The sequence below is a fragment of the Hemicordylus capensis genome, chromosome 1, assembly GCF_027244095.1.
Source record: "Hemicordylus capensis ecotype Gifberg chromosome 1, rHemCap1.1.pri, whole genome shotgun sequence".
Lineage (NCBI taxonomy): Eukaryota > Metazoa > Chordata > Lepidosauria > Squamata > Cordylidae > Hemicordylus > Hemicordylus capensis.
This window is the reverse complement of record NC_069657.1, coordinates 144,539,442-144,566,205: the sequence shown is the minus strand read 5'-3', so window position 1 is coordinate 144,566,205 and position 26,764 is coordinate 144,539,442. Positions and strand designations below refer to the sequence as shown.

Below are 26,764 nucleotides of genomic sequence, written 5' to 3'. Positions count from 1 at the left end.
CAACCTCTGCTTTGCCTTGCCAAACTCCAAATTGAATATTTGGTTAACACAAAGGTTTGTCTTTGAGACCTTTGGTTTGGCCACCAAAGTGTTATTTCCTACCCCAAATGCCGCCATAACCATGGTTCCATGCCAATTTTCTATGTGCGATCATAGAGGCGGCGTTGCAGACCCACCTAGGGATGTGGCTGCTCTATTCCAGCTGCGCCTCTCACTGGCTGCCTCTCAGAGCACCAGCCACACGCATCCAGTCACCTATCCAGCTATGGAGTTGCCCAACGATAGGGCACCACGTCCCATGCACCACGTCCCATGCAGGCTTATCATCCTCTCAAGTGGTACAGTCAGGGGCATGCCCTTTTCCCACTCTGTCCCTTGCTCCAGCTCCCCACCACCACCACCGGCCCACCAGAGAAGCAGGAGGGAAAAGAAACAGGATGACAGGATGAACACTAAGTGCTTTGCTCCCCATGAATGGAGTAAGACTGATGTATGTTCACAAGCACAAATAGTCCAGGTAGCTACATACAGTAAGCAGGGCACCCCATCACAGCATCAGGAGTGGAGCATTTCGCAGGAGTTTGTGTGTATCCAGGGTTGGATTGGAAAGGCAGGCCCAACCAGGGGTGCTGGAGCAGCCAAGTTCCCCCCCCCACCCAAAGAAATGTTGGGAAGGGGGGGGCAGCCCCTGCCCCTTGGGGGTTAGTGTTCGCTAGGTTTGCTCCTGAAAAGAACCATCTGTGGGCACTAGGCACTTGGTGGTGCACTTGTTGTATGCTGCAAAATCACCCTTTCTTTCTCATGAGAGTGCCAGGTCATTGGAGCTTGATAATTGAGCCAGGATGCTTTATGGACGAAATCTGCAAGGACGGGTACATCGTTGCGTGCTGTCCTACCCAGTTTCAGTGACTGCTGCCAAGTAGCTTTTAAACCATGCCCCCCGACAGCTTGTCTGCTCATGTGGACATGTGAACCCTTGCCTGTGCCCTAAAATGATGACTCCACTGTCCTCAGGCTGCTGGAAACTGGGGCTCCCCTTTCCTGAAAATCTCCATGCTGGCAGATCTCCATACGGTGCAACACCAGACCAAACCTGGGAATTTTGAATGAGTTTAACAGTCCGTCCCAGAACCCAGTGTTCCTCCCATCCATGAATGTGGCCAGGCTCTGACACACGGGGAGTCAAAATCACCAATGGGTGCACACAAGGCTTTACAGGGAAGAGGGGTTGCAGTGCTCAAGTTCAATCTTTAACCATTGAGAATTGGGGGTCCCACACAAGTGGGGTCCCCTCTTGAGGTATCAGCTCAACCCATGAGTGTGCAGTCTGAAGGGAGACCTGAGGCAAACAACCCTTGGTCCTCACAAGTAGACTGGCCCTCTCATGAGAGGGATAGCCAACCATCAGAAAGCAACATGTGCAGGGCACCCTGTCGCAGTGCTGGGAGAGGAGAAAATGGTGTGTGTGTGTGTGTGTGGAGTGTCCAGCGGTGGGTTTAATATGCAACCCCAAGCAGGGATTCTTGAACATCCAAGTTAGCAGGATGATTCTGGAGCATCCAGGGCCCAGCCCTTTCCCCTTTTGTGGGTTTGTGCTCCCTAGGTTTACTCATGAGCAAGGCTGGTCACCAGGGTCAGTAGTGCTCCAGTCTTAGGAGAGTGTCCACTACTGTGAAGACATTGTCAGCTGATCCGGGGAGGACAACTCAATCATGGGAATGTAAGGCCATGGGGACACCCCCACACAACTCATGAGAAGAAGAACCATCAGAGGTGAGGGGAGAGAATTTACGAGCAAAACTTCTAATAATGCCTGATGGCAAAACACCCTCTTCTCCCATGGATCACAGTCTCATGAGGCTGTAGTGGTGCTGTATTGGAAGAAAATATGAGAAAGCTTAGTGGTGTGCACCTTTTCTCGCATGTGCATGCATTTTTGGTTTTGTAGTTTTCCTTTTTCAGTTTCTATGTTTTGGGATAGCCTGGCTAAGGGAATGTTATTTATCTGAGATGTTCCTTGATTGCCCTCCAAGCTGACCACTGGGGAAGGGAATGTAAGAGTGTTATCTTAATATCCTTGGCAATTTGCTAACTAAACAATCAGGAAGTACCTGTAATGAGTATGATTAAGTATATAAATTGACAGATCATTCCTTAAAGATTGAACTTCAGCATAGATCAAGATGCCTGGGAAGGTGCTGAGCATCTGCTGGCTTCGGGTTCATCCACTGGTAGGAACATAGGAGCATAGGAAGCTGCCATATACTGAGCATTGGTCTATCCAGCTCAGTATTGTCTTCACAGACTGGCAATGGCTTCTCCAAGGTTGCAGGCAGGAATCTCTCTCAGCCCTATCTTGGAGTCAAGGTAACCAGGGAGGGAACTTGGAACTTTCTGCTCTTCCCAGAGTGGCTCCATCCCCTGAAGGGAATATCTTACAGTGCTCACACTTCTAGTCTCCCATTCATATGCAACCAGGTCAGACCCTGCTTAGCTAAGGGGTCAAGTCATGCTTGCTACCATAAGACCAGCTCTCCTCTCCTGTTATCTGGGGTTATTAACAAGCAGAAGGGATGTAAGACATTATTTTATTTTTATTTCTGTATTGCATGTGTCCCAAATTGTTGATTAATAAAACTCTTTTTGGCTCTTATCTTATTTGTGGTTAATTGCTTATGAATCTTGGAACTTGTTTATTTGTCCTTTGACAACACACAGGCCAAAGCATGCTCTATAGCAAGGCAAGAATGCTCTATGGAGGAAAGGTGCAGGGCCAATAAGTGCTCTCCCTGTTTTAGTGACTGCCACCAAATAGCTGTGAAAGAGATTTAAATGCCCTTTCCATGCTGAGGGTGGGTTGAGAGCTCTGAAAATGTTCAACATGCTTGGCATGCCTTCAAGATCGTGGCCAATCGTGGCTGCTTTGCTGACGTGGTGACTCTTTACACACAGTTCAGCCATGGAACTTGCTGAGATCTGTATCTTTGTCAGTACCACTGAACTCTTTGCAACAGGAATTCAATGAAGTAAAAGGATTAAACTCCTAAAATTGTCTGGAACTTGCTATCACGTAATGTCTCTGGGGGAAGATAGGAGCTGAGCTCGCATTTCCTCTTACAGAAATTTTACACTAATCATTGGTCATTGCTTTGCTATCCAGTGAATTGCCTACAGGGGATAATTCTGTCTTTCTCTGAGGAGATATTTGCTATGTAGAATTAGAAGCATTGTTTATACCCTATTGTTGTCTTTAGAATTCCACTCTAGGTAAATGCACACAAAAGAAAATGATTTAATTGCTCTTTCACACATATAGCCTTGATTCTTCTTTTCTAACACCTTTGACTTTTAACATTCTTGAATACCAGGTGCCAGATAGTCTGGGGACAAGAGAAGATGCCCATTTGTAAGCTCAGAGATGCAGATTTGCTTTGGGAATGTCAATAGAACAATATGCTTCCCAAAAACAATTAATAGGAGATGGAACCCAGATCTTGTTTACCCTGGACTGACCTAATATCCTGATCTGATCAGTAATTAGAAGACAGTATCTAGAGGGTAACACCTTTTGTGACCCAGGAAGGATGATGATATTTTGAATAGACTATATGGATATCAAATGATGGAACAACTATAAGAAGTGAGCTCACCGGACAGAGAGTCAGCAAGCTTTGCCTAACCAGCAGATCTTTGTTCATGTGTGCATCCCAAGTACCTGCTGTCTAGCTGCAGAGCTAACAGAGGCCTGAAACCTGCAGACAAGAGACTTCTCAGTGATTCTTGCCGTGGGGCGAAGAATCAAGAGCTAACTCTGTCTGTGAAATCCAGCGCCAGCTTTTTCCATCTAGAGCCTCATCGTTCCCAAGCCTCGTATCCAAGCTGTGTACACTTGCTGCCCCACACCAGATCCTGCTTCTACAGCCTTGGTTTCCACTTCCCTTCCCCCTTTCACCCTCCCTCCTCCCTCTCCTAACTCCTGATTCCCAACCATCCCATCCCATTCCTGTGCCTTCCTTACCTCCCCCCGCTCTTTCCATCTATATCTGAATTGTTAGGTTTTAGGAAGATTTAATTAACCGTACATGCCTCCACACACATAATAGTGAGGGACACTGTGTTGATGTTATTACTAGCTATATTTGAAATATTATTAGTAGTCTGTTTTCTGCTCAGTTAGGTTGATGCTGTTGCTCTTTTATACTCAATAAAGCCCACTGAATTATTTGAGAGTGTTTTTAGTCTTCTTTCTACTTTCGTGTCCAGACTGTACATGGTCACTGTATAAAGAACTGGTCATTTTGTGACACTGGTGAAACAAGCCTAATTTCATATGCTAGCTCCAGAGCATATCTAGTGTACAAATCAGGTTTGGCTCAAAACACCCTCTCTCTGAACTGGAAGTGGGTGGAACTGTGGAACTCCCCTCTCTTGGAACTGGAGATTGACAAATGTCTGCGGTGCAATTCACAGTTTCAAATTGAAATAGTGAGTTCGCCAACCTCTGGTTTTCTATTACATGTGAACTTGGCTACTATCTCTCTGAAAGTGCCCTATAGGCCCATACAAAGCAGGGCTGCTTTGCTTCAGGAACAACTTCGAGCCTTCAAAGAGTCACCATGCTTCAAGCCCCAACCCATTCACTTTAAGTAGAACCCTTTGGCAGCTCGAAGCAAAGCTTCAGCTCCCCTTGGTCCCCCACCCCCGACCCACCTCAAACTGTTAGAAACAGCAGAGTCAAAGAAAAAAGGTTTTCTAATCTTTCATTTTATTCCTTGCCACAACTGAGTCATCACCCACCCTCTGCAGTCATCACCAAGCCGTGAGATCGTAGGCAGGGGTTCCCTACCTGTGGGAACAATTTATTGTGGCTGGGGGTGATGGGAATTGTAGTTTGGCAACATCTGGAGTACCACAGGTTGAGAACCCCTGATCTTAGGGAACCCAAAACAGCCAATTGTGATTTATTTGCACATTACTTTGAGGATGAAATCTCTCACATCCATCTCAATTTGGATGCTGTTTTCAAAACTGATACCCATCTAGTTCTGTTCATATGGATGAATGAAGCCTTCAAACATAGACAAGATGCTTTCTAAAGTGCAGGTGTTCATTTACCTACTGAACCTTTGCTAATATGGCAATAGCAGCTGGGCACAATGGAGACGAGAGCTGGTCTTGTGGTAGCAATCACGACTTGTCCCCTTAGCTAAACAGGGTCTGCCCTGGTTGCATATGAATGGGAGACTTGATGTGTGAGATACAGTAAGATATTCCCCTCAGGGGATGGAGCCACTCTGGGAAGAGCAGAAGGTTCAAAGGTCCCTCCCTGGCAGCATCTCCAAGACGGAGCTGAGAGAGATTCCTACCTGAAATCTTGGAGAAGCCACTGCCAGTCTGTGAAGACACTACTGAGCTGGATAAAAATATATGGCAGCTTCCTATGTTCCTATGTTACCTGGCAGTAGGAGGATGGTTACGAAATGAAGTTGATTAATGCCTCATTGAGAGAGGGAGTGGCTACAACTATTATCCTTTTTGGGTAGATGTAACAGAGAGGTTTAACTACTGCACTGTGGTAAACTTCACATGTATTTTATTTATTTATTTATTGTTAAATTTGTATACTGCCTTTCATTAAAACAATCTCAAGGCAGTTCACACAGAAAAGTTAAAACAAGACTATAAAATTTACCCAGTTAAGATATTAAGCTAGAATATATAAACACAGAGCTGACTACAAAGTTTTAGAATACAATATAACCATACAAATTACATAGCAGCAGCAGCAGAGACAATCATATAACAGCCTGGGTAAAAAACTAAGATTTCACACACTTTCTGAAAACTGTGATGGAGACAGAGGAGTGAATAGCCACAGGGAGAGCAACAGAGAAGGCCTTGTTTCCACTTAGTGGAAAATACAGCAGTAATACTGGTAACTGGTATAACATAAGAACAGCCCTGCTGAATCAGGTCCAAGGCCTATCTAGTCCAGCACTCTGTTTCACACAGTGACCCAGCAGATGTCTCTGAAAAACCCACAGGCAAAAGGTGGGAGTGTGCCCTCTCTCTTGCTCTTGCTTTCCTGCAACTGGTATCTAGAGGCATCTTGCCTCTGAGGCTGGAAGCTGTCAATAGCCACCAGAATAGTAGCCATTGATAGACCTGTCCTCCATGAATTTGTCCAAGCCTTTTAAAAAACCATCCAAGTTAGTGGCCATCACCACATCCTGTTGCAGAGAATTCCATACATTATGTGCTGTATGTGAAAGTACTTCCTTTTGTTGGTCCTAAATTTCCTTCCCCGCCAGTTTCATGTAATGACCCCTGGTTCTAGTGTTGTGAGAGAGGGAGAAAAAATTCTCTCTGACCACTTTCTCTACTCCATGCATTATTTTATACACCTTGCTATTGTCTCACCATAGTCACCTCTTTTCCAAACGAAAAAGCTTCAGATGCTGTAGCCTTGCCTCATAAGGAAGGTGCTTCAGGCCCCTAATCATCTTGGTCTGCTACACCTTTTTCCAATTCAACAATGTCCTTCTTAAGATATGGTGACCAGAACTATACATACTGTACTCCAAATGTAGCCACACCAGATTCCTAATGATATGTAGCATGGAATTTGCCTTTTTCACAGCTGCCATGCACTAAGTCAACACATTCAATGAGCTGTCCACCATGACCTCAAGATCAGTGTATATGTTATGGATTTTTCTTTGCCCCAGTAGCCATCACTTTACACTTGCTTAAGTTGAACTGCATGTGCCATTTTGTCACCCACTCATCTAGTTTGGAGAGAGCCTTTTGGAGCTCCTCACAATCCGTTTTGGATTTCAGATATAGTTTATTCAGATACAGGATATTCAGAATGTGTCCCAACAGTTTTAGAATAGCTGCATGGGATCAGTTCAGTGGTGGTTTAAATGTCATGCAATGCTGTGTTTCCCAGACAACAACCCAAAACGTGTTGTGCTCCGATGTTATATGCACATTATGTGTGAAATCATTGGCACCACAGAACCATTTTTCTTGGCAGGAAGGCTGTCAGATGTGGAGGCACCATCTAGGCTAAGGTTTGGGCTGGATGTTATGATGGAAACAATATTTCTTCTTCCCTATCCAGTTCTTTGTCAAGAGGGCTATTTGCAAGTGGCTGCTGGCTGTGCTTGGTCTGCCAGGGGGCTGCAATTTCTGGTCTAAAAAATGCTCCGGAGCACGTGCCTACAAGTAGCTAAGCAAGCACTGGTTCTTGAAGGCCTTCCAGAGTGGACTCTTCTTAGCAGTGTGCTTCTGCTTTGTGTGTGGAATAAGCTGCAGGTTTGACTCTGTGATGTTATAATTGCATCCTTGTTATTGCCACATATATCCTGGTGCCTTCCCTGCTGATGGAGCATCATCGGTGCACAACATGGTGCTTGGCTGTACAGTCTCTGGCATGGTTGAGGATGAAGGAGTATCAGTGTCACTGCCTTATCTCTGTTTTCTCTGTGTATGGTGTTATTTCCAATGTTGCTGGTGTGTGCATAGGATCGTGACTACACAATACAAAAACCAACAAAGATTCCTGGGGCTCTTTGAAGACTAACACATTTATTATAGCTTTGAAGATTAACAGATTTTGGCTTTGGAGACTAACAAATGGATCTGAAGACTAAGGAAAACTAAGCTTTTCTGGGCCAGAGTTCACTGAGATGCACAGGAGGCCAAAGTGGGTTCTAGCGCATGAAAGCTTCTGCTACAAACAAAACATGGATTAGAATGCAAGCTGCCACAGTGCTCTTTGATTTTGTTTGTGTGCAGAAAACTAACATGAATAGATGTCTGGAACAAATGTGATAAATTTATTTTATGTAATAAATAAACAAACGTGACTCAGGCTTAGTGACTGGGAGAACAGTGAACCATAGGATAAGCCTGCACATGCCTAGTCTCCTCTTATTGCTGTTCTTGAGTAGCAGTAGCAACAGCAGCAGTCTCCAACAATGACAACAACTGTAGTTTGTGTGGGTGTATTTATATTTAACAGCCCCCTTGGGTGATGGGATTTTCTTTTTAAAAAATCCTTTCCTGATTCAACATTTTTCCTAGTTTTTCAGGAAAAAAAGGGAAGAAAAAGGGAGAGTGGAGCAATCAGTGAGGAAGAGAGAGAGGAAGAGGGAGAGAATCCTCTGATGCCTCACAGTATCTTTATTCATCCCAGTTTGTTTCAGCAAAATCACTTTTCAAGGGCATTTTCAGGGCTTGCTCATGAATACTGCAAAAAGAAAAAGAAAAAAATCCTACATTAGGAACATAGGAACAAAGGAAGCTGCTATATACTGAGTCAGACCATTGGTCTATTCAGCTCAGTATTGTCTCCACAGACTGGCAGCAGCTTCTATAAAGTTACAGGCAGGAATCTCTATCCTCCCCTGCTCGATCTCCTTCGGAGAGTTGAAAGCCAGATCTTCCATCTAGTATGGCACACAGCGTCCTTCCCTTTGGCCCGTGCGGTAGCATTTAAGGAGGTTGAGCGGGGAGGCCTAGCCCTACCTGCCCTGCAACCCTATTTTTTTAACTGAATTCATGTCCTACAATTTTGGAAACTGGATTTTCATGAATGTCCATAATATGTCCAACCTCCTGCAAAAAACCTGGGTCTCGCTTTTCGCTCTGCATTGGCGCAAGTCAGCATGGGGGAAAGGATCTTTCAATGGTAATATCACACAAGTATTAAAAAGAGAATACCCGGACTACTTGAGAGATTTGTTATTCACACTTAAAAAATGGAAGGTTGAACCGGATCTATTTAAAGGATCCTCCTCAGTTAAGCAGCTAAGGAAAACAATTTATGGAGAGATTCTAGAAGTGGGTTTCTTAAAACCTGATTTAGAACGTAAACGCTACAAACACCACACTTCACAGTACTTGTTGCAACCCGATCACCCTATCACTCTCTTTAAAGAGAAAAAAGTCCCTTTCCATTTATGGGAAACAAGGTGATGCTTATACCATCAAGTACTACCACTTAATGCAGCTAAGCCATGGCTCCCAGAGGACCAGCAAGAGTGCCCTAAAATCACCTGCAAACAGAAAGCTAGTGAGCTAGGCAAAACATTCAGGGAAACCCACTCACATTTCTTAAAAGAGTGTGTGGTAGCCAAAAGAATGTGGCAGGGAGTAAGCAAGCTGTTAGAGTGGCCTGATTTGGAAAAACAGACTTGGGAAGAACTAACCTCGGGTTTGAGCAATAGAACCTCCTTTCAAGGTCCCAGAAAGAAACCTTCAAGGAAACGGGACGGAACGGGTGCCCTCATACTAGGGAATTGGAACGTTCCCCTTCTCGTAATCAGGTTAGTAAACCTGTATGTCATTTATTCGGGATGTGCATAAAACCGGTTCTCCCGGTTCGGTTCGGGTCCGAACCGGGTCCGGACCGGACCGGGGTGGTTCGGTTTTGGTTTTGCCAGACCACCCCCCCGGTCCGGTTCTGTTTCGAACCGGTTCGGATCCGAACTGAACCGGTTCGGATCACAAAAAGTGGCTGGTTTTGAAGGGGACATTGTGTTCTACCTGCCACCCAAATTTCAAGTCGATTGGACCTTCCTCTGATTTTTTACAAATTTTTTTCAAAAAATAAATTTTTGCCCATAACTCACAATGTGGAGCCCTTAGGGGCAAAAAAGCTGGGGTGGGTGGTAGCCACCCATGGGTGTCCTCCACCCCAAAAATCCCAAGGCAATTGGTGGCTCCTAGTATTATTGGTGAATTTCTGAAGAAAATTTTTTTTCCCATTGGCTAGAATGGGGGTTCGGGGCTGCCCCAGACCCACCTCTGTGGGGTGGCAGCACCCCCAAAGTGGGTCCGGGGCCATGGCAAAAATGCCCTCAGTCCCTCCCAGCAATCCCCGTAGAGATAGGAGTGATGGTTCTGTTGTTTTTCTGAGGTATTCTGAGTGTAGATTCTATGATAGCTTATGAGATTTCCAATGAGACACCATGAATCCACTCTCATTCGCTATCACAGAATCCACACTCACTCAGAACACCTCAGAAAAACAACAGAACCATCACTCCTATCTCTACGGGGATTGCTGGGAGGGACTGAGGGCATTTTTGCCATGGCCCCGGACCCACTTTGGCGGTGCTGCCACCCCACAGAGGCGGGTCTGGGGCAGCCCCGAACCCCCATTCTAGCCAATGGGAAAAAAAAATTTCTTCAGAAATTCACCAATAATACTAGGAGCAACCCAACAATTGCCACCCCATCTTTTTGGCCCCTCTCTCTGGGCGCCCTAACACGTAACACCTAGTCAGTCCATCTTAATGCCTACCTACTACCACCACTCCTATCCAAGCAAGTAAGAGGAGGACACTCAGAGAGACAACACCCACTCTCTGATCTAACAAAAAGGCCACTGCTGTGCTGCCTGCCAGCACAGCAGCAGCAGCGGAGCAGCACACTAAGCACAAGAGCAGCACACACAGAGAAGAAGCAGGAGGCGGAGCAGCAGAGCAGCAGACCTGCCGCTCTGCATGATGGGTGACGTGATGCCCAAAGGAACCACCGCCTCACTCAGTGCCTGCCACTGACTAGGCCCGACAGACAGAAGCCAGCCAACCTGCTCTGCTCTGCTCTGATGCTCCCCATGGATGATGCACACACACCCTACATCTGCATCCCAATGACCAGACCAGACCAGACCAAGTGCGCAGAGTCAGCACAGGCCAGCAGCCACCAGCCCAGCAACAACAACAGCTACTACTGCTACCACCACAACCAGTGTTGCCGCTACAATAACATTCCCAGTCCAGTCACGCGCGCCACAGCCTGAGCCTAGCACACAGCCAACAGCTGCTGCCAGCCAGTGCCTGGCAAGCCCAGCCAACATGAGGAGGAGAGAGCTAACAAGTAGACGGCGCACGCACATCACCAACCCATCACGACGGCGCAACTGCAAGGGGAGAGGGCACAATTACAGGCAGGAGGAGGAGGAGGAGGAGGAGGAGGAGGAGGAGGAGGAGGAGGCGGGCGAGGCAATCCTAGCACAGATTTGAAAGTTTAAAATCCACCAGGACATCTTCTAGAATCTAGACTTCTGTTTTTTCTACCACCAGCTGTAGTGTCTAGTTAGTCAGTGTGCTGTGCAGCTGAGCTGAGCTGAGCTGAGCTGAGCTGCATGTGAGGAAGGGTGATTGTAGCTAGTTCTTTAGTTTCAGCAGACTGAGCATTGAGCATGGGCAGTGGCCTTGGGAAGCAACACAATTACACGACACTCACCTGCTGCTGCTGGTTCTAGAAGTTGCCTCTTCTCGTCTTCACCTCTTCGTGTGTGTGTGTGTGTGTGTGTGTGCAGTGAGTGCATGCCTTTTGCCTTGCTGGAAAGAAATGCTTCTCTGGTCCACCACCACATATCTGCTCAAGGACACAGAGGCCCAAGGCAGAGGTGGTGGCACCAGTGTGAGTGCATGTGTGCTGGTGGTGTTTGCCACCACAGGTGTTTTGTGTGTGTATGTGTGCGCTGCTAGCTAGGAGGGGGGAGGGAGGCAGGGAGGGAGGCTGGGAGGCAGGGGGGAGGAAAGGGGAGGGGGAGAGGGATGTAGAGGGGATTGAAGGGGGGAGGGTCCGGCTCAGAGTTGGTCAGCCACATATTTGTGCACACACGTGCTCACGTGTGTGCTTCGGTGGGAGAGACCAGACTCTCATCATCTGCCAGACCGGGGTTGGGGGCAGGTGAGGCGGTGGTGGGCTGGAAGGGAGGGAGGATGGAAGGTGGTGAAGAGGAAGGGGAGAGGATGAGAGGGGAAGGATGGAGGGAGGCATGGGGGGGAGGAAAAAAAACATGTAGACAGACACACACCACACTACACACAGAAAGCATCCACACACAGAGACAGTGCTAGGCATCCATTCACACAGACAGACAGACAGACAGACAGACACACAACAGGAAGAGACAGACTGAGCCTGCACCACACACACACACACAGACCCAATTCCCCCCCTGCACAGTTATCAATCAATATGTTGTGTTGGCAGCCAGTTCATTGCTATTCTGATGGTTTTGGGTTTTTTGCCATCAGCCAACATCAACAGTGACCACAATCAAGATGAACATAAGATGATAATAATTCATTCGTTTCATTTCAAAAAATCACCCAATCATCTTCTCCATGTAAACCAAGCCCCCCACACATGATTTCTGGTGACATTTTCAATAAAATCAATTCATTTGGCATTCATCATTTTGTTCTCCCTTTGTCACCTTTTTTTCTTTCTTTTGCATAATTTTGAGGCTTGATTTTGACATGGGGTTTTTAAAGAAAAAATTATTTACATGTTTATTTACATACAGTATTTACATATCTACACTGCATTTTTGAACGTATACCCGCCGCTGCCGCTAAGTCTAGTACTCCGTGGGCTGTGCTACTTTGGGGGGGTGTGCCGTGCCCACGCCAGGTCCCCAAATGCTGACAGGTGGATAGATAAAGGGCCTGTGCTGGTCAGCATTGGGTTTCTTTTTAGGTGGGCGTGGGCATTGTAAACATCTGGCCAGTCGCAGCACTACAACTACTACTACAACTGCATCTCTGTGTGGGCACACTACACGCTGCGACTGGCTGGCACGGCTCAGCATCTGTCACGTCAGCTCAGCTAGAGGTGGAAGGGGGGAGGGTAGGGATAAGCACAGAGTTCGAGCCAGGCAGGTGACCAACCATGGGGCAACCCACGGTAATCACTCGCCCGTCTCAAACTGCAGCTTGGGGTAGCCCAACAGGGGGAGGTTCACCTTAAGGAAGACCAGCTGCTCCACCAGACCAGGGTCCAAGCGGGAGCGAGAGGGTGTCACCACGTCCCCGGCACGTGAAAACACCCGCTCGCTCTGGACACTGGTTGGGGGGCAGGAGAGGAGGCGCACAGCCACCACCGCCAGGTCCGGCCAGACTTGGCGGCGGCTCGCCCAGAACTGTGCGCAGTCCACGCCGTCTCCCTCCACAGGCTCCTCCAAGTACTGCGCAACGCATTGCTCAGCACTGGAGGGGGGCCTGGCAGGTCGAGCCTCCCGCATACCAGGCATGGCGCCATAGCAGAACCGCTGAAACCACTGGGCGGATCTCGAGTCGGTAGCAAATGGCTGCTGCGATGGCGCCGCCTGGGATGCCGCGCTGCTGGACTGGGAAGAGGGAGGGGAAGGGGAAGCTGACGCCGGCTGGCCGCCCATGCTGCTGCTGGGTGCGGGTTGGGCCGCGAGGGCTGCCCCCGCACCACTACCAACACCCTGGTCTCTGCGGGCCCTAGCGGCCTCCTCCTCCCTAACCTTCTCGACCAGGATGCCCTTCCACCTGGGCAAGTCGTCGGCACTCACGGCATTGCCCTTGAGGGCTGGGTGACAGAGACAAGCGAGGACATACTCCTCCCTGTCTCCCAGCACATCAACGAGCCGCTTGTCAACCCCAGACCTCAGCCTCCCAGCCAGAGCACGACCCTCTGGCGTGGTCAGAGAGATATGGAGTCCACCCATCAGCTTCTCGAGACCAACAGCTGTGGGCAGCGCCTGGCTCAAGGGAGTGGTGTCGCCACACAAGCCCTTCGTGGCAAGCTGGAAGGGCTCGAGTGCCGACACCGCCTCGGACATCTGCTTCCACTCTGCGTTCGAGAAGTCGCAGACATCCAAGGACTCGTCCCTCGCCAGGGCGACAAGGGCTCTCTCCTGCTCCAACAGGCGCTGGAACAGGAGGAAGGTGGAGTTCCACCGCGTCTCCACATCCGTAGGGATGAGATGGCGAGGAAGGCCAAGGTCATCCTGCTTCTGGCGAAGCAGTCTCCTGGACTTCTCGCTGCGGTGGAAGTGGGCGGCCAGCTTGCGGGACTTATCCACAAGCGTGGCCGTGGCAGCAACAGCACCTGCGATGGGGCGGGCCCCCTTCTCCTGGGACGCCCTCAGCTCCTTAAGGCCAAGGGCGTCCCTGACGGTCAGATGGAGCGTGTGTGCCATACACCGTATGTTCACACAGTCCATGACTGTCTCGACAGCGGCGGTAACGTTGGCTCCATTGTCGGTGACAATGAAGCCGCGGGAGAGGTGTGGACACCCGCCAATCCACTCCTCTATCTGGCGGTCGAGTACGGCCGCCACCTCCTCCGCGGTGTGCCTCGTGTCCATCGTCTCCACGTGCAGGACGGCCCACCTGTGCCGTAGTGCATCGGGAGCCGCGCCGGACCCGGAAGCATCGCCCGCGGAGGTCCCCTCACTCTCCAGTCCCCACCAGTGGGCAGTGAGGGCCAGGAAAGAAGCGTGCATCCCACTGACACTGGTCCAGAGGTCAGTCGTGAAATGCACGCTTGTCCCGGCCGGAGCTGCACGCAGCTCGGCCGACACGAGCTCCCTGCACCGGCGGTACAGGGAGGGGACCACGTTCCGGCTGAACGTCGTCCTTGAGGGGATGACGTATTCGGGAGCCAGGTATTGGAGAATACGGCGGAAGCCGTTGTTCTCGACCACCTGAAACGGCTGGTCATCGGTGGAAATCATCTCCCCTATGAGGCGGGTGAGGTGATGATGGTCCACGCGAACAATACGCTGGCTGCCCGAGGACTGCGTCCACCGCTGGACGGGCAGTGTAGCCTGCCTGCTGGCTGGCACACTGCCGCTGCCCGCCCTAGTGGCAGATGCACAAGGCGCACTAGCGCTGCCAGCCTGTCCCCTGAGACCTGGGTGGTGACGCTCTAGGTGTCTCCACATAGGCGTCGTACCCAGGTGCGCAGGGTCCCTTCCACGGCTGACAAGCATCCTGCAGTGGACACAGCGGGCGTGGAATGGGGCATCTTGAGGGACCTCAAAATGCACCCATGCACCACTGCCCTTGGCCTCCTGCGCCCTGGGCGCCGTCCTAGGCCGTTTCTCGCAGGGTGGCTGCAGTCCTAGGGGGGGGGCGGCCGCCGCTGCCTGCCCACTGCTGCCACCCAACCCGCCCCTTCCGCCCTCCACAGCGGAGGAAGGGCCCGGCTCAACTGGCATCGGAGAGGCAGGCCTCTCCTCCACCACCTCGCCAGACCGCTCCCCACCAGAGTGTCGGGCTTCACGAGGGGGGGCCCCACTGAGCGGCGAAAGGATAGGGGGAAGGGGCCCCAGAGGGAGGGAGAACCTGGCTGCATCGCTGCCAGCCGCACGGTCCTCACCGCCCTCTACCTGCTCTTCCAACTCCACAGTCTCCTCCACCTCAACAACTGGCGGTAGCTCAGCAGCACCTGGTGCCGCCGGCGAGGAGGGACCCGCCACAGCCCTAACGGTGCCTCTGCCTCTGCCGCGATTGGCGGCAGCAGGCGTGGGGAACTGAATCCTGCGCACCAAAGATGGGGCCGGAGCAAAGAATTCTCCAATGGGGAGAACTGGGGTGTCCTCAGGCTCCCCGCGTCCTCTCCCTCCCCGTGCCGCAGGCGCACCCCGCACCTGGCCTCTCCCACCTCTGCCTGCCAGCCTTGAGCGAGCCCTGCCCGCCACACGGCGCTCAGACATGCTGCTAGGTCAGAAGGAGGGAGACTTTAGGAGGAAGGCCAGACAGGGTCAAAAAAATTATTTGGAGGGGCTTAGGGGCCAAAAAAAAGGCAGCTGATTTGGAGGCGGCGGGGGGGAAGTTTGTTTTCAAAAAAGGAAGCCAATTGGGGGGAAAGGAAGACTTTTTGATATGGGGGGGGAAGCCAATCGAAGTGAGGGGGAGGGTGTCCTTTTTGAATTTGGGAGTCAACCACCAAGCCAATTGGGGAGATGGGTCTGGGAGGGTTTTTTTTTAGAAAAATAGGGGGTTAAAGGGTGGAACCCCGGTGTGGGAGGGTGGCACGGGCAGTTGGGTGGAGTAGTTGTGGTGTGGGTGGCAAGTTTTTAGCTTTTTTGGGGGGGGAGAGTGGATGGGGGGAGGGCACAGCACCTACCGGGGGTGGGGGAGGGATGCAGTCAACGCTTGGGAACCTGCAGATCAAAGGAGGAAACCCTTATTTAGTGAACTGGAACACAAAGTGTGGGTTCTGGGGGGTGGTTCTCAAGTAATGCTCCTGTGGGGGGAGCATCAAACTCAATGCAGCCTATTTAGTGACTCTAAATTGCACACAACCAAAACCAGAACCCAGTCACACCAACACAGAGGTTGAACCCACCCACTCTGTGACTCTGCCTGCCCAATGCCATGGCAAGCAAGCAGCAGCAAACACTTGATGGCAGCCTCATGGATTGAACATCATGATCATCATCATACGTGTGTATTGGCCCAGCATGTAGTGGCAGCATCAGAGCCCAGCCAGGACCCCACTCAGACTGCCCCAGAGGCAAGGAAGCACTCTGGCATGGCATGGGCCCAGCATGTAGTGGCAGCATCGCATCAGAACCCTGGACCCCACTCAGACTGCCCCAGAGGCAAGGAAGCACTCTGGAAGGCACCTGTTCAAAAACCACCTGCAAGACGCATGCAATGCAACGCAACACACAGCAGCAATTTCTTTACTGGGCATGGGCATGAAGACACAAGTTTTACAACAGTACATCTCCTCTCCAAGGTTCCCTCCCTCCTCCCCACACCCAAATGCATTTCAGAATAGGGGTGTCCCTATTTAAAACCGCCAGCTAGGGAGAGAAAGGGGCAACAAAAGGTGCACAATCGCACACGCACTAACCCCTCTTCTTCCGGTCCTTCTCCTGCCACTCACTGCTGGTCACGGATTCGCCGCCGCCAGCCAGCCACCCTGGGCTGAGACACAGCAGGGCGGCCGCACGAGGCACACAGGCAACCGGGGTAGTTCAACAACGATGGAGGGGCAGAAGTGAGGAGACAACACTATTTGTGTCGCTCAACTCACCCCCAAGCAGAGACAAAATCAACCAAAAACTATAAAAAGAAAAAAAAAACCGATGGCAGCCGCCAGGTGGGTAGGCTACTGTGTGCGGCTGCAGCTGTGGGAGAGGAGGTGGAAAGTGAAGGGGAGCAGAGAGAGAAAAGACTAAGAGAGAGAGAAAAGAGAGGGGGGGCAGGGACAAAGAGAAAGAGAGGAGAGAGAGAGAAAAGAAAGAGAGAGAGAGGAGAAAGAGAGATGATAGAGAGAAAGAGGAGAGAGGAGAAGCGCAGCGCAGCAGGGAGGGGGGATTCAGGTGTGGGGGGAGGACACAGCAGTAGCAGCGGTCCAAAGAGGTGGGGGGAGCAGAGAGGGTGTGTGTGGTTGGGGGCTAGTGTGTGGCAGGGGGCCTGGGGTAAGTGGAGAGAGTCGGGGGCAAGGAGGAAAAGAGGTGGGGTGGGGGGAGCAGAGAGGGTGTGTGTGGTTGGGGGCTAGTGTGTGGCAGGGGGCCTGGGGTAAGTGGAGAGAGTCGGGGGCAAGGAGAAAAAGAGGTGGGGTGGGGGGAGCAGAGAGGGTGTGTGTGGTTGGGGCTAGTGTGTGGCAGGGGGCCTGGGGTAAGTGGAGAGAGTCGGGGGCAAGGAGGAAAAGAGGTGGGGTGGGGGGAGCAGAGAGGCTGTGTGTGGTTGGGGGCTAGTGTGTGGCAGGGGGCCTGGGGTAAGTGGAGAGAGTCGGGGGCAAGGAGAAAAAGAGGTGGGGTGGGGGGAGCAGAGAGGCTGTGTGTGGTTGGGGGCTAGTGTGTGGCAGGGGGCCTGGGGTAAGTGGAGAGAGTCGGGGGCAAGGAGGAAAAGAGGTGGGGTGGGGGGAGCAGAGAGGCTGTGTGTGGTTGGGGGCTAGTGTGTGGCAGGGGGCCTGGGGTAAGTGGAGAGAGTCGGGGGCAAGGAGGAAAAGAGGTGGGGTGGGGGGAGCAGAGAGGGTGTGTGTGGTTGGGGGCTAGTGTGTGGCAGGGGGCCTGGGGTAAGTGGAGAGAGTCGGGGGCAAGGAGGAAAAGAGGTGGGGTGGGGGGAGCAGAGAGGCTGTGTGTGGTTGGGGGCTAGTGTGTGGCAGGGGGCCTGGGGTAAGTGGAGAGAGTCGGGGGCAAGGAGAAAAAGAGGTGGGGTGGGGGGAGCAGAGAGGCTGTGTGTGGTTGGGGGCTAGTGTGTGGCAGGGGGCCTGGGGTAAGTGGAGAGAGTCGGGGGCAAGGAGAAAAAGAGGTGGGGTGGGGGGAGCAGAGAGGGTGTGTGTGGTTGGGGCTAGTGTGTGGCAGGGGGCCTGGGGTAAGTGGAGAGAGTCGGGGGCAAGGAGGAAAAGAGGTGGGGTGGGGGGAGCAGAGAGGCTGTGTGTGGTTGGGGGCTAGTGTGTGGCAGGGGGCCTGGGGTAAGTGGAGAGAGTCGGGGGCAAGGAGAAAAAGAGGTGGGGTGGGGGGAGCAGAGAGGGTGTGTGTGGTTGGGGCTAGTGTGTGGCAGGGGGCCTGGGGTAAGTGGAGAGAGTCAGGGGCAAGGAGGAAAAGAGGTGGGGTGGGGGGAGCAGAGAGGGTGTGTGTGGTTGGGGGCTAGTGTGTGGCAGGGGGCCTGGGGTGAGTGGAGAGAGTCAGGGGCAAGGAGAAAAAGAGGTGGGGTGGGGGGAGCAGAGAGGGTGTGTGTGGTTGGGGGCTAGTGTGTGGCAGAGGGGTGTTGGGGGGAAGGGGAGGGGGCAACAACAAACAGCAAAGGAGAAACTGGAACAACTCGGGCAGCAGCAGCGATTAGGCTGGATGGGGTGGTTGGGGGAGGAGCTGGGCCTGGGCTAGGGTAGGGTCTGGGAGGAGGGAGGGTGGGGGGGGGCAGGCAGGGGGGGGAGGAGGAGGAGGAGGGTAGCAAAATATATAAAGCAATATATATCAAGAGAACACAAGCCAGAAGTTTAAAAAAAAAATTAAAAGAAAGACTATAACCAGCAGAAAAAACTTGGGGGTGGGGGTGTGGGGAGGGGGAACCAAACACAGACTCTGAGGGGGGCCACTAAGTGAACAGAGACAATGAAACCACAATTGCTGCAAATTAATAATAGCAAATGAATAAGTGGAACCAAGCAAAGAAAACTGGACTCGGTTTGGCAGCAGCAAACTTGGGAGAAGGCTGGATGGGGTGGGGTTGGGGTGGGGTGTGGTTGGACTTGGAGGGGCAAGTTTGGAGCAGGGAACCAAAACTGATTATATGGGACAACAAGAAACAACAACAGAATCCTCTGGGGGTGGGGGGGAGGGATTCAGGGAACCAACTCGCAGGGCAGCAGCAGTCAGCAGAAACAAACAAAATGGTACAATTTAAGCAAAACCAGCAAGCAATATATAACTGAAACCAATGGAATGCAATGTGAAAATCAAAAAGTTGGACAACAACAAGGCAGGACAAAGAGCAATAATTAATGGAAGAAGATTTAAAGCAATGAGGATGCAGTGGGTGGGAGTGGGGGAGGGGGAGGGTAGGCCCAAAGGATGAGAAGGGAAAGGGGGGGAGGGGGGGGAGAAAAGCAGACAGACAAGGAACAGGGAAAATTGGGGGAAATTAAGAAGAAAGTAAAGTGAAGTAACACACAGTATACAGGCAAGAGAAGAGACAGACAGAGAGAGGAGACACACAGAGAGTCACAAAGGGCTGGTGGACAAAGGATTAGACAGAGCACACACAGAGAGACACAGGACACAGTCAGGACTCACAGAGACACCAGAGCAGCCAGCAAAGGGCAAGCAGGTCTCAGAGATGATCCCACAACTGCAGCCAAGAGAAGTTTCCAGAGAAGAGGCTTTGGTTTATATAGGTTTGAAATTCCCTCCTTTGGGAGCCCCCACCTTTGCACTCCCCCCACGGCCAACAGGGTGCCAGCTCTCAACAGTGCAACAGCCAAGCAGCCTACCAGACCAAAGGACTCATTCTGGCCAATCAAGGATCAATAGCGCAGCCAATACAATGCCTGGAAATAGCATCACAAAATGGATGCAAGGAGGAGCAAAAGTTTCGGGAAGGAGACACAAAATGGAGGACACACTTGGAACTTTAAAGAGACACTCCAGAGACTCAATTTCGTTCCCGAACCGGCTCGAATTCGGTCCGGCTCGGTCCCCGGGAGGGCCCGATTCGGTCCGGGATCGAGCCGCCGGATCCGGACCGGTTCGGACGAACCGGTCCGGATCCGAACCGAACCGCACATCCCTATCATTTATGCAATGCTCCTGCATAGGAATAGGAAGGGAAGACGCGACCAAGAGGTTCACGCAGATGAGACAGTAAATCTCTTCTGGAAAAGTTTGTATGGTTATGTGCAAAAAGACAAGAGTATCTCTTCCAAACAGCTATGGGAAAAATTGTAGAAATGGACGTTGGATGTAACCCCCCTGATTACCTGATGTGCCTTGAAATCCCCCACCCCCGAGTTACAGTACTACCTGCATATACTTCGTAACCTTGTGGGTTTCCAAATCCTTGTGTGTAAATCTTTGTAGATATATCATGTACAAACAACCACTTTGTATATAATTGTGCTTTGGCAACGTACTGTATGCTTTGGTAGTTTGTTGGTTCAATAAAAAAAATCTTGTCCTATTAAAAAAATAAAAATAAAATAAAATCTTGTCCTATCTTGGAGAAGCCAGGGAGGGAACTTGAAACCTTCTGCTCTTCCCAGAGCAGCTCCATCCCCTGAGGGGAGGGAATATCTTACAGTGCTCACACTTCTACTCTCCCATTCATATGCAACCAGGGTGGACCCTGCTTAGCTAAGGGGACAAGTCATGCTTGCTTCCATAAGACCAGCTCTCTTCTTCTTCATTACATTACAGCTGTGCTGCTACTGGTAGCACCAGCAGAGTTGTAATATATGGTATTCTATTTACAATGTTCTTGAGGAAGTCCTGAGAGTACCCTTGAGAAAAGATTATTCTGGAACACATCAGGTGCAATAAAGATACTTATTAAACATCTGTGGGTTCCCTCTCTTGATTGGTTGTTTTCAGAACAATTAACATCTTCCCCCATACTTCAATTCATTTACTGAAGGAGTTCCTCCTCCTCCACACTAATAGCAGATTCGTCTCAGCAGGTGACCACTATATTTGCTTTGAACTCATAAGCCTCTCCATGGTATCCTTCACATGTTTGTACCTTGTTCACATCCTCATGAGTCTCCTCAAGGCATCCTTCACATCCTTGTTCCTCAGGCTATAGACCAGGGGATTCAAAAAGGGGATCACCACTGTGTAGAAAAGAGCAACTATTTTATCCTGCTCCATAGAGTAGCTGGAGCTGGGCCGCAAATACATGAAGAGGAGAGTCCCATAGAACAAACTGACAGCAGTCAGATGTGAGGTGCAGGTGGAGAAGATCTTGTGCTTGCCTTCATTAGAACGCATCCTGAGGATGTTAGAGAGGATGCAACAGTAAGATATTAGAACTATGGTTGTGGTGGTGACTTCATTAAATCCAGCAAAAGCAAAAACCATGATCTGGCTGAGGCTGGTATCAGAACAAGTCAATTTCATCAATGGTGGTCCATCACAATAAAAGTGGTTGATGACATTGGAGTTACCATATAAAAACCTTGCAATAAAAGCTGTGTGTATTGTCGAGTTCAGAAACCCAGCCACATAAGAAACAAAGACCAGCAAAATGCATAGTCTTTGAGACATGATGACTGTATATAGCAGTGGGTTACAGATGGCCACATAGCGATCATAGGCCATCATGGCTAAGATGTAACATTCTGTAGTTGCCAGACCAGCATAAAGATAGAATTGAGTGATACAACCAATGTACGAGATGGTTTTTCTAAGGGCAAAGAAGCTGACTAGCATCTTGGGGGTGATGGTGGTGGAATAGCACAGATCAAGGAAGGAGAGGTTACTGAGGAAGAAATACATTGGTGTCTGAAGACGGGCATCTGTCCTCACTATTACAATGAGGCCAATGTTTCCCAGCACAGTGAAAACATAGATCAGCAAGAAGAATATGAAGAGAACAAACTTAAGATTAGATCTATCTGTAAGTCCCATGAGAATGAACTCAGCTGCTGCAGTGCAATTTTCCCCTTCCATATGCGCTGAATACTCTGTGATTTGAGAGGGGGAAGGAAAAATAAAAGTCAATAATTGCTCCATTTTATACATCATTTATAGCAAAGTGTTTGGTTTGAAAAGGTAACTTGAAGCAGCACTTCAGGTGCTGCTCCTGCTGCCTACAGAGACATGCTGCTTTCTGTAAAAGGAAGAGGCTGATGTCCTAAGTGATGAAGTGCTAGTTCTCTGTGAGATGCCCCAGTGCTATGTAAAGGATTGACTCCCTCAACACCAGCACTCTTGCAAGGGGGCTAAATTTGGATGATGTATCCTTCCCCTGGAAACCTTCTCTATCACCCAAAAATATGTTTCAGGGGATCAGAAGGCCCTCAGGAACATATTTGCAGATGATACAGACAACTTCTGGGAAGCAGTGGCACTTTTACCCCTGATCAGGGCCTTCCCTCCCGCTAGGGGCTCCCAAATCCTCTTCAGACTGTCCTGGGTAGTGTGGTGCTGGCCTGCACTGTGTCATGCCCCTGTCCTCAGACAGCGAAGGGGAGGAGGATGCTGCCAGTTCTCCAGCCAACGCGGGGGTACCTGAAGGGCAGAGCCCGGCTGTAGGTCCACAAGAAACAGCTGAAGCAGGACTGGTTGCAGTTCCAGGACAAGCAGCATAGTCAGAGGCAGCAGAAATGGGTGGAGGAGAGCTGGACCCTGAGTTAAACGGGGAGACCCCTCTGACTCCACTACCAAGGAGAGTTACAACATCAGCTGGAGACTATCAGAAGGAGCAAACATCTCCTTAGAAGGGCTGATAAATCCTGAATCAGTGTCAGCTGAGAGTCATCAAGCCTGGCTATAAAATCAAGTCTGCAGCCTGTAGTCAGAGCTGGAACACAACTCAGCTCATTTGTGAAGCATCTACCAGCCCCCAGCTTGAGCTGAGGAGCTTTCAGACATGTGTCTTGGCCTTTGCAACCCAGACTGGCTTCCTGCCTTGAACCCTGTTTTCCTGCCATTCCCTGCTCTATTCCCTGCTTTGCACACTTCCAGCTAGACTCCAATGCCGGATGGACCAGCTGCTGACACACTGCTGGATGGCCAAGTGAGATTATGGCCTGTGCTGGGTGCTTTAGCAACAGAGGGGGGAAAGAAATATGTGGGATGGGAATATGTTAAGTTGCATGTTGAAATGTTTCTGCAGGTGCATATTTGCCTATATATATCCCCATGTTTAAAAATATACTAAGGTGATGTTCATGATCACCAAAAAGCAGGCTAAGGGAGCCTAGCCCACTTTTTGGCAAGTGTGAGAATCACCGGGCTCACAGGCAAGCCTGGTGTCCTCAAAGCAAGAAACCCACTTAACTTTCCGCTTAGACAAGGTTAGCAGAGCCAGTGCTCTGCTAACCCCATCTTTTCGGTCATGTGTTGCTGTAGCACTGCTCTGCATTGTGGTAACACAGACCCCCACAGGAGGCTGAAACAAGCCTCCCGGCCCTGAGGGTCTCTCCAGGATGCCCCTCTTGTGGGGCATCCTGGAACTTCCAAGGGCCGCGCGGCCCCCAATCCTTGCAGCCCCTGCTGGCTCTGTGACGGAGCCATCAGTCGTGTGGGCAGCTGATCTGGCTGTCCAGGTCTGCAGCCTGGATTGTCTACGAGGAGAGAGGGCCAAGCCTGTTCTCCCTGCAGAACCCCCTCCAGCAAGTCTCGTCGATCGTGAGACTCATCTCATTGTGTTTGTCACGGGTGTGTGTAGGGGGATGATGCTTAAGTTGCAGTGGGAGGGGAGCCTCCAAAGGCCTTTAGGGACAGGTTCCAAAAATACCTAAGTGTGCCTCTGTGGGGGAGAGGTTGTCAAATGCCTCTGCGAATGCAAGGGCTGCATTAGTTTGGAACTTATCCAGAGTACTGTGGTGCATCTCAAGCAGCTCTGGCACTTCATTTCTTAGCATGTTGGCCAGAAAATACAGCATTATTGCCACCACTGGGAAGCCTCCCCTCTAACCCTGAAAATCTCATGCTCTGCCCAACTGAGAAAAGCCCCCACAGACACTCAAAGAGACCGTGAAGATTGGAGGGAGATGCAGCTACCACTAGTTGTAAATTCCCATTGTAGCGAAGCAAGTCTATGGCTGCTTTTTAAACCTCTGGATAAATAGAAATCTTTTAGATTTATTGATGCAAATAATCATGTCCCATTTGTACATCCTCAGACTGAATTCTGCCATATATTTTCATATCTACAATTGTTTGCTAATTTTGGTAAAAGCACTTCTGGTGGTTTCTTTTGAAAGAGATTTTTTTAAAAAACTGAAAACACAGTTTTCACAGAATTGATTTTTCCTTTACCCATGCTAGCTTTCCTCCTCATTGGCTTTGATCAGCCAATATCTGGCAGTGATATTTTGTTCCAAATAATTAGGGTTGTCAACTGATGAAATTGTTTTTAGTCGCTCATTCACCTGCCTTTTAGCTTCATTTTCCTTAAATTACACATTACCAAAAACTCAATATCAATATCTTGTTGAGATATTGAATAATGTGTGAGGTAATTTAAATTTTCAGATACAAAAACTGTCACCCATATTTAGCAGATACCATTTTCAATATTGTCTTTTTGCACTGCCTGTTAAAATAGCACACTCGATCCCAAAGAGACTGAAAAATAAAGATGCACTGTATCTCACAGCCACACCTATTAAAATTTGTCCTCGCTAATTCATATTTTCACCCTAATTATTCAGTGATTACTCTGTTAATTAAACCAAATAAATCATGCAGTCCTAATAACTGTCAGCTTTAGCATAACCAGTAATGGGGAATATCTTTATTGCCCAAACTTCAACCCTAATCTCAACAATCCTCCTTTCAGGTGACTGGAAGTTAATACTTGACTTACAAATTAATACTCAAAACATCTTTAATAAATATTGTCTCTTTCCTTTCTCATTTATAGTTAGCAACACTGACTGAAACTGTTCCTGGAGCTTTTCCTCTCAATATCTTCCCCACCATATTCTCATAACATCAAGCCACTAACATCTCCAAGATTGCTTTGAATAGTCACCTGGAGATTGATGATGAAGCTTTCTGGAGGTTTGACAACCCTATTCTCATGAAAAGACTGAAAGTTCTGAAGCTGTTGGAAGATTTATACCAGGTTGTCTCATCTCAAGAACACTAAGTAGTCTCTGGAGCATCAAATGGCTAATAGTCTCATTTGTTTTCATGTTGTTAAAGTTAAAGTGTGCCATCAAGTCGGTGTCAACTCGTGTCAACCACAGAGCCCTGTGATTGTCTTTGGTAGAATACAGGAGGGGTTTACCATTGTCTCCTCCCACGCAGTATATGATGCCTTTCAGCATCTTCCTATATCGCTGCTGCCCGATGGAAGTGTTTCCCATAACATACCAGCAGGGATTCAAACTGGCAACCTCTGGCTTGGTAGTCAAGCCATTTCCTCGCTGTGACATTAGGTGTTAAGGAAAGAATATTTGTGTAGATCAAATGTTCTTATGTTCAGCTGGAAAATGTTCTTATGTTTTAAATTCTCTTATTAATCCAAAGTGTATTGGATTTTGAGCTAGAAATATAGGTATTTCTAAATGAATAAATAAGTACAAGCAAGGATCTTCCACAACTCTCTAAAATGGCAGTGAATTCTTAGCATTGCTAGATCTTTCAGAAATTGTAAGTATATTTTGGCAATTTCTTTTCTTTTCCCTTTTTATAGCCCCATTCTATACATCTCTGTAGATTATACATAGGCCAGTGCTGCCATGAGGTACAAGTTCCCTCTCTCTCTCTCTTGCTCTCTCTCACACAAACACTGTACACACTGCAACTGCAGTGACCTTAACTCACTCCACATGTTGGTTGAACTAGCACACTAGCACCCATGGTCAGCTGTGGCTGCTTTTGCTGAAGCCTATGAATATTGATCAGCTCTGCACCTGAGAACTGCAGTACAAGTGTGCTGTTGTTTCTTTGACACAAGTGAATGGCTAATGGGGCAGGTCAACATGTCAATTCCTGCTTGCTATGAATAGATCAAGGCTTTAGCTGCCATGGTGTAAATGACAATTTACACTGAAGTCAATTCATAGGATTGGGTTGCCTGTTTACAGTGAAACAAAAATGGGACTCATGGTTTGTCATTGAAAATCTCATATGAGAATCCACTCTCATGCTACCCAAGAATCTACACTCAGAACACCTCAGAAACAACAAAACCCAGTACCCCATGGCTTAGCAACCCATGGGGGTGGTTGGCACCCTCTGTGCACTACACCACCACTCACTCTGGACCACCCCAGTGCCCCCCCCCCAAGTGCAGTTATAGGGCTGCTGGATCCTCCATTCTTCCCTAAGGGAAAAACCTTAAAGATGAGTAAACTTCAACAAATCACAACAAAATCAACCCTTTGCCCAATTCATTTGAAATAATTCTGGTAGCTTCCTTGCTCCCATTGGGCACTACCACCCACCACACTCTGCTCTGGGCCATGCCTTTCCCCCATGACGTGAAGCGATACATTTGCTGGAATCCCCATTATTCCCTATGGGAGGAATTAAAAAATGAAAAAAACTTCAAAAATTCACAAATAATCACAGGAGTCTCTGATTGCTTTGTCGTTCAGTGGGTGGTAGGCATCCCTGGGAGCCCACCTTAGTCCCTAGGTACTCCACATAGGGAATAAAGGGCAATAATAAAAAATTTCAAAAATTCATTAAAAATTGTAGGTATGTCCGATTGCTTTGGGGTTTGGGTGGTAGTTGGCACCCATGGGTGCCTACCACCCAACCTAGTTTTGGAGGCTTTGGTTTTAACCAGTTTGAAATGGTTCAAACCAGGTTCAAATTTGAACCAAACCAAAGGTGGGTTTG

At 49.4% G+C, this 26,764-nt stretch overlaps 2 protein-coding genes across 2 annotated transcripts in view; one reads left to right on the top strand and one right to left on the bottom strand.

Annotated features, from left to right (window-relative positions):
• The window catches only part of LOC128339897 (olfactory receptor 1052-like), a 52,402-nt gene that overhangs the window by 15,433 nt on the left and 10,205 nt on the right, over window positions 1-26,764 (top strand). The gene's annotated exons all lie outside the window — the stretch shown is intronic.
• On the bottom strand, window positions 20,987-21,910 carry LOC128339898 (olfactory receptor 1020-like). The gene has a single exon (XM_053284434.1). The coding sequence runs from the start codon at window positions 21,908-21,910 to the stop codon at window positions 20,987-20,989; it is 924 nt and encodes a 307-aa protein (XP_053140409.1).